The sequence below is a fragment of the Phyllobates terribilis genome, unplaced genomic scaffold (assembly GCF_046119375.1).
Source record: "Phyllobates terribilis strain yellow unplaced genomic scaffold, ASM4611937v1 Scaffold_2__4_contigs__length_985480577, whole genome shotgun sequence".
NCBI classification, from domain to species: domain Eukaryota; kingdom Metazoa; phylum Chordata; class Amphibia; order Anura; family Dendrobatidae; genus Phyllobates; species Phyllobates terribilis.
The window spans coordinates 746,937,005-746,948,658 of record NW_027362762.1 but is presented as its reverse complement, the minus strand read 5'-3'; the positions used below and the strand labels follow the sequence as shown (position 1 = coordinate 746,948,658).

The 11,654-nt window shown below is 41.7% G+C and overlaps 1 protein-coding gene across 1 annotated transcript in view; it reads left to right on the top strand.

The window, feature by feature from the left end:
• Positions 1 to 759: 759 nt before the first annotated feature.
• The window catches only part of LOC141227681 (amine oxidase [flavin-containing] B-like), a 91,448-nt gene continuing 80,553 nt past the window's right edge, over positions 760 to 11,654 (top strand). Inside the window, exon 1 of the mRNA XM_073667247.1 lies at positions 760 to 987. Coding sequence (XP_073523348.1) covers positions 942 to 987 — 46 coding nt within the window. The 5' untranslated portion in view covers positions 760 to 941. The remainder of the gene's footprint in view (positions 988 to 11,654) is intronic.

The following is an 11,654-nucleotide window of genomic DNA, read 5'->3' as shown; positions in this document are numbered from 1 at the left end:
ACTGTATACAGTGCAGAGCTGTGTGTGTACAGGATACAGTGCAGAGCTGTGTGTGTACTGTATACACTGCAGAGCTGTGTGTGTACTGTATACAGTGCAGAGCTGTGTGTGTACTGTATACAGTGCAGAGCTGTGTGTGTACAGGATACAGTGCAGAGCTGTGTGTGTACTGTATACAGTGCAGAGCTGTGTGTGTACTGTATACAGTGCAGAGCTGTGTGTGTACAGCATACAGTGCAGAGCTGTGTGTGTACTGTATACAGTGCAGAGCTGTGTGTGTACAGCATACAGTGCAGAGCTGTGTGTGTACTGTATACACTGCAGAGCTGTGTGTGTACTGTATACACTGCAGAGCTGTGTGTGTACTGTATACAGTGCAGAGCTGTGTGTGTACAGTATACAGTGCAGAGCTGTGTGTGTACTGTATACACTGCAGAGCTGTGTGTGTACTGTATACAGTGCAGAGCTGTGTGTGTACTGTATACAGTGCAGAGCTGTGTGTGTACTGTATACAGTGCAGAGCTGTGTGTGTACTGTATACAGTGCAGAGCTGTGTGTGTACAGCATACAGTGCAGAGCTGTGTGTGTACAGTATACAGTGCAGAGCTGTGTGTACATACAATGCAGAGCTGTGTAGAATAGTGTTGACAATCCCTTCCATCAGCTTCCAGTACGACTCCCCTGTACAGTAAACTTTCTGAGAGGACGGACTCTTGGAGCTCTCCGCACCCTGCACTTTTCAATGGCCGCTGACAGCCAATCCCTTCCATGTCGTAGCTCCGGTCGGACCTTTCAGCACACAGTGAGGGAAGGCGGCTGAGCCCCAGACTGGAGCCAGAGCAGCGCGAACCCTGGAGGGGGCGGGGCCGCGCTTACTGCTCAGCCTGACGTCCAGCGCTCCCAGAGCTCTCAGGGCCAGTGACCGAGGCGGCACAGCAGCCATGAGCACCGTACATGATGTCATTGTCATCGGCGGCGGCATCTCAGGTCAGATCATTCTTGCCAGCTGTCAGTGCCAGCTTACCAGCGCAGCCCTGCACCCTGTGTGGGGGACTAGTTTAGGGTTTTATGCTGTTCAGTGAGCCCAGCCTAATAGAAGGGCTAGAGCAATGCAGAATCTGGTCTGTGCAACCTGATTGCAGCGATGCAGTATTACAAAGCCATTGTAGCGCAGTGTGTGTGCTGGCTGTCATGTGAATGTCTGCATATGTGAGCCTCCTACAGGAGAGGAGCACATCTGTACTTACTGAGAGCTGCACCATTCACTGCTGGTTTGGGACAGGGTAACACCCCTGGCAGGATTCCCAGGGCACTGCCTTTTTAGGATGCTGTTTACCCAAGAAAAGCCTCTAAGCCACAGAAACACTGTATAAAGAGTCACTGGTATTGTAGGCGCTGTGCAGACTGCTTTTACGGCATGTTATGTTTGCAGTAATGAAGCACTATCATATCTACAGTATCTGTGCAGCAGTCTAATATACTTGTAATATCTTGATTATTATTTTTCTTGTTTTCACTTCTTGTTTTCCGTCACTACTTGCAAACTCTCTTCAAGCACTTCAAAGAAGGTAGTTTCAAGTTCTTAAATGATTAAAATTGCAAAGTGCATGTAAAAATAAGCAACTTTGCAATGACTTCTTATTAAATATTCCCTCTGTTACAAAAAGAAGGCTTTTCATTCTATTGTTTACAGCTTGTTGCCTCGGTTACCGACCACCTGCAGTCTCAGAGTGTTTGTTTACCTTGGCAAGGAATGCATGCTGCTTGCAGGACCGATTCTGCGACTTCCGCTGATGTCACGTCGACAGAGAAGCGGCCTGTCTTCCGCTCTGTTGACTGGGTATGACTGGCGGCGTCATGCTGATTGACAGCTGGCTCCCCGCTATATAACTTCTGGAAGCAGGCTTTCTCAGGAGTGGGTGATCAATGCAGAATTGGTGACTTGTTTCTATTATACATTTTCTCTGATTGTTCCTCACCTGGTTTTGGTTCCCACTCCTGAGAAAAAATTGTGACCGAATACTGATAGTGGGGCTGTGGCCTTACCAGCAGGAGCGGTCAGTGACACCTCTGAGCTGGGCCGAAAAGAACAGGCAGGTCGTTGCTTACTAGTTAGCAACTATCTACTATCTACCTGTTAGTTTTTTTGGCTCATAGTAAAAAATAATTTAGTCTCAGGCTATGTGCCCACGATGCAGAAATGAAGCGGAAAATTTCCGCTTCATTTCTGCATGTCCTTGCCCGAAAAAACGCGTGCGGAATTTGACACGCGTTTTTCACGCGTTTTTGAAGCATTTTGGACACGCGGAATTGCCTTGCGTTTTTTTAATGCATTGAGATGGCAATTCTGCATGCGTAAATGCACAAATAATGGACATGCTGCTGATTTTTCCGCACATCAAAAACGCTGTGGAAAATTCCACAGCATGCGCATTGAAATTGCGGATTGTCATTGGGGACCATAGGGGACGGATTACCAAGCATTTTACAAGCGTTTATGCTGCGCAAATTCCGCAGCAAAAATGCTTGAAAAATGCATCGTGGGCACGCAGCCTCAGATAACCCTTTATTGCTTCTCCACTGTTACAAAGACAAAGCTGCCTCTACTAGTAAAATGGGAGAGCGCTCAGTTTGGGCCAGCAGTGCAACCAAGCGCCATTCTGGTTCTCTTTTGCACCATGTGGTCACCAATGAGACCTACTACATCAAACAGTGTATTTTGTGCTAACCGAATGTCACTTTACGTAAGCCCTTGAGAGCAACATCGAGACATTATGAGGATTGGATCGAGAAAGTAACTTCCAGTCGACACAGAAAATGCTCTGTGATCCGGCTAGTGTTATTGATCACGTGGTGCAGGAGAGGACCAAATTGGCGCTGATAGGGCGATGGGCAAGGATATTAAGGCATAGGCTACGACCCCACTATCAGTATTTGATCAGTTTTTTACATAAGTATTTGTAACCCAAAACCAGGGGAGGAACAAGGTATAATAGCAACACGTCACCACTTCTGTATTTATCACCCACTCCTGGTTTTGGCTTACAAATACTGCGGAAAAATACTGACCAAATACTGATAGTGGGGCCATAGCCATATACTTTGTTCACAAAGAGGGGCTAAAAGATTTGAAGTGTTTCTTTAAAGAGTTTGTCCCAACATTTTGATTCTGGACCATTCTGCTCCCACAATATCCAGGTTTCTATTTGCTGCAGGTGGGAGCTCCGGCCTCAGTGACAGTTAAAGGGGTATTCCCATCCCCAAGATTCTATCCCAATATGTAGTAGGTGTAATAATAATAATAATAATAATATTAGCAAATACCTCCAATTAGAAATGTAGTATAGTTCTTCTGATTCGCTATGTCACCTCTCCCATGTGCAGGCATTGTAATAGCTTAGGTATCCATGGTTATGAGTACTCTTCTAGTGACAGTTAGTTAGTGGTTAGTGGTCGCAACCATGGATACCCAGGCTACCTAAGGCCAGCAACATTGTTGCTCCGCTGATATGATCTGTGCTCTCCAATGCTTTTATATGAATATAAGAATAGCAGTAAGACTGAATGGGAGTGGTAGATAAAACGCTGGAAAGAGTTTGTAAGCCATATGCATCTGCAGCCAATGTTCCCAAACAACAGAAGGGAGCAGTAAATAATGAAATAGAAGGAATGAAATGTCAGCAGAAGGAGGGCAAATTGATACAAGAAGATATTTAACAAGTTGCATACTGTTTATTAGGCTATGTTCACACTTTGGGTTTTTGCTGTGTCTTTTACGTTAATTAAAAGCTGCTTTTTACAATACGAACAAAACATATAAAACTTCAGAAATCTCATGCACATGCTTGTTTTTTTCTGGCTGAATTTTAAAACTGCTGCATTTTTGAAAACTGCAGTATATCAATTCTTTCAGCCTTTTTGCAGTGTTTTGCAGTGTTGACCTGCATATACATTAGATAACTGTTGGTGTGCTGTCAATATTCTCTGATGCTGTCGACGAGAGCAAGACCGGATAGATCGGAAGTATGTGATATGCATACTTCCGGCCACATTCCGACTAGATGTATGCACGTCTAGTCAGAATGTGGCCAGTAGTCTGCATATCACTACTCCAAGGCATGTCCCCGATGGCTTCTCCCGCACCACTCCCTTAGGCCTCCTTCACATTCCAGTGTCTCTGGTACGTGTCGTGACAATTTCCACACATACCGGAGGCACTTACACACATAGACCCATTCAAATGTATAGGTCTGCGCACATGGCAGTGTGTTTCCACGGACCGTGTGTTCATGGGCAAAAGGCGCTGACATGTCTATTTTTTATCAGCAGCATGTGCCGCAAAACGTCCCGCACACAAGCACACAGATGACACATGGATGACATACGTGTGTCATCACATCAGTGTGACCGTACCGGCACCTGGGAATCAGCGGTACAGTTAGAGCTGTTCCCAAGCGCCGGGTGCTGAAGGCATCTCTCATCATTGTCCCCTGCTTGCGCTGAGATCTGCATGATCAAGGGATATGTTGAGAGTTGTATTCAGCCCCTGCTGTCTACATAGAGTGCAAAATTAAGACTACAATAAAACACATTATACTCACCTTTACACCTAATTCCCTGAAGCCATTGTCCCCTGTGAACAAACCAAAAATAAAAACAACATCCCTCACCTGTCCGAAGATGAAGTAATGCAGTGTCCCACGCCGTAATCCATGGTTAGTACCTAGTAGCATCCGCTTCTGAAAGTATCACAGCTTGTAAACACTTTTTGTAGCCAGCTAAGAGTGTTTAATTTCTTGTTTGAGGGATTTTCATCCATTCTTGCTTGGAAAATTCTTCCAGTTCTGTGAGATTCCTGGGTCGTCTTGCATGCCAACTGCTATTTTGAGGTCTAGCCACAGATTTTTAATGATGTTCAGATCAGGGGACTGTGAGGGCTACTGTAAAACCTTCAGCTTGCGCCTTTTGAGGTAGTCTATTGTGGATTTTTAATGTGTGTTTAGGATCATTATCCATTTGTAGAAGCCATCCTCTTTTCAACTTCAGTTTTTTTACAGATGGTGTTATGTTTGCATCAAGAATTTGTTGAAATGTCATTGAATCCATTCTTACATCTACCCGTGAAATGTTCCTTAATTGGATGTGTTCAAATTAAATGTTCCTGTGCTGAGATAATCTTATACATGTGCCCCTGCTGTGTACTGTGTAATGACCCTGTCTAACCGTACAGGAACATGGTCTGATCATACCACATCTCCTGGGCAGGGGAGAAAGCAAAAGAGTATACAGACATTACAGCAGGGGATCACAGCTGATTCTTTCCTTGAAGTAAAACATTGTTTAAAAACAGGCAGGGAAATGTTTTACCTCACAGAAAGAATCAGCTGTGATCCCCTGCTATAATGTCAGTATACTCTTTTGCAGCCTCCTCAGCCCAGTAGATGTGGTATGATCAGACCATGTTCCTGCATGGTCAGACACGGCCATTAAACAGTGCACAGCAGGGGCACATATATAAGATTATCTCAGCACAGGAACATTATATTTAAACACATCCAATTGTGGGAATTATTATTATTCCAAAATCTATTGATTAAAATGAACTTTTGTTTGTGGGAAAACCCCTTTAACCAATTCAATGCCTTTGTCAATCTCTTGACAGCAGCATTTAACACTTGGTTCTGGGGGAACGCTCCTCCTGCCATCATCTCTCTCATCGTGATGTGATTGTAGGGAGTCGATATGGGTTGAAATGGCAGCTGCATGCCCCCAAAGTTTTCCATGTTGGTTCTCCCATGAAACCCAGCCACAAATAGGGCTGCAAAGGAGACTGTGATTTCAGCTATATACTTCAATAAAATGGTATCATAGTATATAAAACAAGTGATTAGATAATTGCAGGGTCCTGATCCTCTGGGAAACTAAAAAAGAAAGGTAAAACAAGGCTTTAAATATATACAAAAATGGAAAAAAAATAATATTTTCCTCCTTTTACCTTATTAAATGGAACCTGTCAGGCAATTCAGGCTGTCTGAACTGCAGGCAACACGACTAGCAGCCTGGCTACAAGATTGCAGCCAGGTATAATATGCTTTGAAGATTTAGCAGGTGACCATAGCTGGAGACCAGACTAGTCTGGTTCTGCCCCACCAACTCTTCTCAGTGCTGGTAGAGGGAGTGACCTGTCAATCACCTGCACCAGTGCTGGGAAGAGCCGGCCAGGAGCAGAGCCAGTTCCTTATAGTATATTTTTTCTGAACTGCCAGAAGTATTTCAGAGAGTAATATAATAATATACCCAGGCTACAATTCACGCTGCCTGCGGTTTGAGCAGCATGAATCGCCTGACAGGTTCCCTTTAAAAATAAAGACTTTAAAAAATAAGCATATTCTGTATCTCCACATATAAAACAACAAATGATTTAACCTTCATGGCAAACAACATAAAGTAAAAGTAAAAAAATCGAAGTTGCTGTTTTTCAGTCACTACACTTCCCCCCAAAAATGTTAAAGCAGGTAAAACATTGTATGAACCCCATGCTGATGTCAATGAAAATGGCAACTCAAAGTACAAAAAACAAACCCTGTTAAAACTCTGTAGTATGCAAAAATAAAAAGTTAACGGAGACACAAACCAATTTTTTTTACAAATTTCTGAATTTTTTATCACCACTAAAACAATGAAAAACTGTACAAGTTTGTGATCACTGTAATCGTACTGACTTATGAAACATGTTGCCAGATCATTATACCACAATACGAGCGCTGTAAAAACAAAACCCAAAAAACAATGGTGGAAATATAGGCTGTTTTGCTATGTCACTGCACTTGAATTTGTTTTTCAGTACATTATTTGGTAGAATAAATGATGTCATATAATTCTACAACTCATCATGGAAAGAACAAGCCCTTATACTGCTATGTTGATGGACAAATAAAAAAGTTATGAAGCTGTGTGAAATAAACACATGTGTTTTCATTGCCAATGACATTATTTAAAGGGAACCTGTCAGAAGAACTTTGTACCTAAAGCTATAGTAATGGCTTCATAGACACTTTTACCATGAGTAAATTGATACCTTTCTTTTAGATTTTTGTCCTGACTTTGCTAAGAAATCTGCAGTTGACGTTATATGCAAATTGGAAGCAAGAGCATTGGGGCGTGTCAAAGCACTTCCAGGTTTCTGTCCCTCATTCCTTATACTCCGCCCAGTACCCTGCTATTACGTTTGATTGACAGGTCTCTCCAGCCTTTCTCATTTACAACCTCCTACTGAGATCTTGTATAAGCGTCTTCAGTGACTGGGGTCTGTGTCAAAACGCAAGATCTCGCGAGAGAAGGCAAATAACAGAGGCTGGATTGACCTGACAATCAGAAGCAGTAGCCAAGGCACGAGTGGGAGAAAATGAGTGAGGGATGAAGAGCTGGAAGTGCTTTGACATGCCCCAAAGCACTAACAGCTAATTTGAATATGTTTCAGAGCACATATTCTCAACATTGGCAAAGGTATCGATTTAATGAGGGTCAGAGAGGCTTTAGCTTTAGATAGAAATCCCTCCTGACAGATTGCCTTTAAAAAATGTGTTTCACCTGTAAAGTGTTGCCAAAAAAGTAGCATTTCATATTAAAAGGATATATTAGTACAGATCTGCTACTAGTCTTTTGGAAACAGAAGCCTTGGCGCTTATTTTTCAATCAATATTTCCACTATACCTCTTCTTGTAAATTTAACCTTGAATTTGTGAGGTATTATGTTGGTTAGACTTTATCTCCTCTAGAAGCCTTGGACACTGATCTTTGGATTTTTGTTCTTTTTACACCACTTATCTACAAAGTAATTCCTTGTAAAAATTGCCAGACTTACTGCGGTATGCTGTAGTGGCATAAAGTTCGAAAGTTAGTAACAAACTCTCCCAGACAATAAAACACTTCACCCGTCTCTGAGAAGCATGTACTGCTTTAAAGACTGTCTTTTAGTTCAGTGCATTGACTTTTTTACTCACTAACTACACAAATATAATCAGCTTTTTTTGTTAATAAGACCCAATTCTTGAAGCCTCATTCACATGTGGCCGATCTGCACCCACAAAGCACCCGAAAACCATGCCGCTTAGCATCCCACTTTAGTCAGCCCCAGCCAGTTGCAGCCTAAAGGTTCCACTTTCCAGAGGTTGAGTCAACTTTAATCCATGTTAACTGGCTGCAAGTGTAATTTAGTTATTGCCAACACCTGTTAGGTGCCACAGGTAAGTTACAGGTGCTGTTAATTACACGAATTAGAGAAGTATCACATGATTTTTCAAACCGTGCCAATACTTTTGTCCACCCCCTTTTTTAGGTTTGGTGTGGAATTGTATCCAATTTGGCTTTAGGACAATTCTTTTTGTGTTTTTTCATCGAAGACAAATTAAATGAAGATAATAATGCCAAAGAATTTGTGATTGCAATCATTTTCAGGAAGAAACTGAGTATTATCTGACAGAATTGCAGGGGTGCCAATACTTTTGGCCACCACTGTATAACTTAGTAATAAAACTGCTCAGAAGTAGTCCCCCCCCTCAATCGACACGACATTTCAGCAAAGTCAGGCCACAAGTTCCAGATTGTGGGAACCGGCATGCCGAATGGGATTCCACAACTCACCGTGGCTGCTCTTGCTTTGAACAAGTGAGATCTCGCTCTTTAAACAAATTCAACACTGCCACGTACTACATACTAACCTTTTACTAAACTGTAACATCTTTACAGCAGCTACCAATGTTACCAGCAAGATTTCACTTTTTGATAGCAAGAGCAGCCGTGGAGAGTTGTGGGATTCCGCTCTGCACCCCACAACCCAGATATTTGGACTTGACTTTTCTAGAAAGTCAGGCCATTTAAAGGGATATTACGGTTACTTTAGAGAGGTTTTGTTACTAGGTTATGTTTAGACAAATCACTAATTGGGCTGCCCACTGCCTATTATTAAAAAGAGCATTTTGTCAGTCCCATTGATTTATAAACAGCTTGATTTATAAAATGCTCATTTCTATTATAGGATTATACAGCAATTCTGCCATGGATTTTCATAAGTATACAAGCCTTATCAAATCTGAAAGCTCTATTTAATAGTGTATACAGCTTGTATTATGAAATCTAGTGACAGAGTCACTTTAAATGATTGTGCTGTTTTCCAAATTTCCAAATTTCATGTATGTATGGGCAGTTTTATTTTTTTGGATAGTCGCAAAATGACAGCATTTGTAGGCAATAGACTTTTTTATTGAAGTGCAATTTGTAATTGTCTTTTATTACAATTGTCCAATCACTTAATGTCTATAGCCTGCATACATTATTCTACAATGCAAGCTGCTCAGTCCTGTTCAGAAGGAAATCTTTTAGGCAGGCTCTGTGATTGCTTCGTTTGTTAATCACTTGCATTGAAATCATAAACAATTACATAAATTTCAGATAAAATATAAAAGGTTGTTCATAGCTTTTTAATGCAGCCATTTTCATATACCCTAATTTCATCCATGTACAGTACAGACCAAAAGTTTGGACACACCTCATTTAAAGATTTTTCTGTATTTTCTTGACTATGAAAATTGAACATTCACTCTGAAGGCATCAAAACTATGAATTAACACATGTGGAATTATATACTTAACAAAAAAGTGTGAAACAACTGAAAATATATCTTATATTCTAGGTTCTTCAAAGTAGCCACCTTTTGCTTTGATGACTGCTTTGCACACTCTTGGCATTCTCTTGATGAGCTTCAAGAGGTAGTCACCGGAAATAGTCTTCCAACAATCTTGAAGGAGTTCCCAGAAATGCTTAGCACTTGTTGGCCCTTTTGCCTTCACTCTGCGGTCCAGCTCACCCCAAACCATCTCGATTGGGTTCAGGTCTGGTGACTGTGAAGGCCTGGTCATCTGGCGTAGCACCCCATCACTCTCCTTCTTGGTCAAATAGCCCTTACACAGCATGAAGGTGTGTTTGGGGTCATTGTCCTGTTGAAAATTAAATGATGGTCCAACTAAACGCAAACCGGATGGAATAGCATGCCGCTGCAAGATGCTGTGGTAGCCATGCTGGTTCAGTATGCCTTCAATTTTGAATAAATCCCCAACAGTGTCACCAGCAAAGCACCCCCACACTATCACACCTCCTCCTCCATGCTTCACGGTGGGAACCAGGCATGTAGAGTCCATCCGTTCACCTTTTCTGCGTCGCACAAAGACACGGTGGTTGGAACCAAAGATCTCAAATTTGGACTCATCAGACCAAAGCACAGATTTCCACTGGTCTAATGTCCATTCCTTGTGTTCTTTAGCCCAAACAAGTCTCTTCTGCTTGTTGCCTGTCCTTAGCAGTGGTTTCCTAGCAGCTATTTTACCATGAAGGCCTGCTGCACAAAGTCTCCTCTTAACAGTTGTAGAGATGTGTCTGCTGCTAGAACTCTGTGTGTCATTGACCTGGTCTCTAATCTGAGCTGCTGTTAACCTGCGATTTCTGAGGCTGGTGACTCGGATAAACTTATCCTCAGAAGCAGAGGTGACTCTTGGTCTTCCTTTCCTGGGGCGGTCCTCATGTGAGCCAGTTTCTTTGTAGCGCTTGATGGTTTTTGCAACTGCACTTAGGGACACTTTCAAAGTTTTCCCAATTTTTCGGACTGACAGACCTTCATTTTTTAAAGTAATGATGACCACTTGTTTTTCTTTATTTAGCTGCTTTTTTCTTGCCATAATACAAATTCTAACTGTCTATTCAGTAGGACTATCAGCTGTGTATCCACCAGACTTCTGCACAACACAACTGATGGTCCCAACCCCATTTATAAGGCAAGAAATCCCACTTATTAAACCTGACAGGGCACACCTGTGAAGTGAAAACCATTTCCGGTGACTACCTCTTGAAGCTCATCAAGAGAATGCCAAGAGTGTGCAAAGCAGTCATCAAAGCAAAAGGTGGCTACTTTGAAGAACCTAGAATATAACACATATTTTCAGTTATATAATTCCACATGTGTTAATTCATAGTTTTGATGCCTTCAGTGTGAATGTACAATTTTCATAGTCATGAAAATACAGAAAAATCTTTAAATAAAAAGGTGTGTCCAAACTTTTGGTCTGTACTGTATATACAGAATGTGTTCTGGAAGGATTGCTCTCAACAGTTTAAAGGGTCTTCTGTGTTTCTATAGGCTTATTAATATTCTCAGTTTACAGTTTCCCCATTGTTCTCTGCTAGTTTTTGTGTACATTGCTACATGATGATATTGTCGACTATAAGGCCAACCATCACATGCTGTGATGTCTGCATGGTTAACAAGATATCATTGCATTATTGTTTTACAATTTTAGGCCCAAATAATACTTTTTAATCTCTGGGAGACTCTCAGCATCTCAGCATGACCCAGGGTTGGTCAATATCAATGAGCAAAATTTTCAGCCCCTGAAACTGTTCTGTGAATCCTATAATTAATCTAATGAACAATGCATTCCAGTGTTGCAGGACTGTCCTGGAAACTCCATTGAATAGTTAGGACAACAGCAAGATCTTTGGAACACACTGAATATAATCAGTGATTGCTAAAACCTGCAAATAGTAACTTTATACTACAAATCTGCTGCCAGAAGGCAAAACTAGCTAAATGCATTATTTTTGCA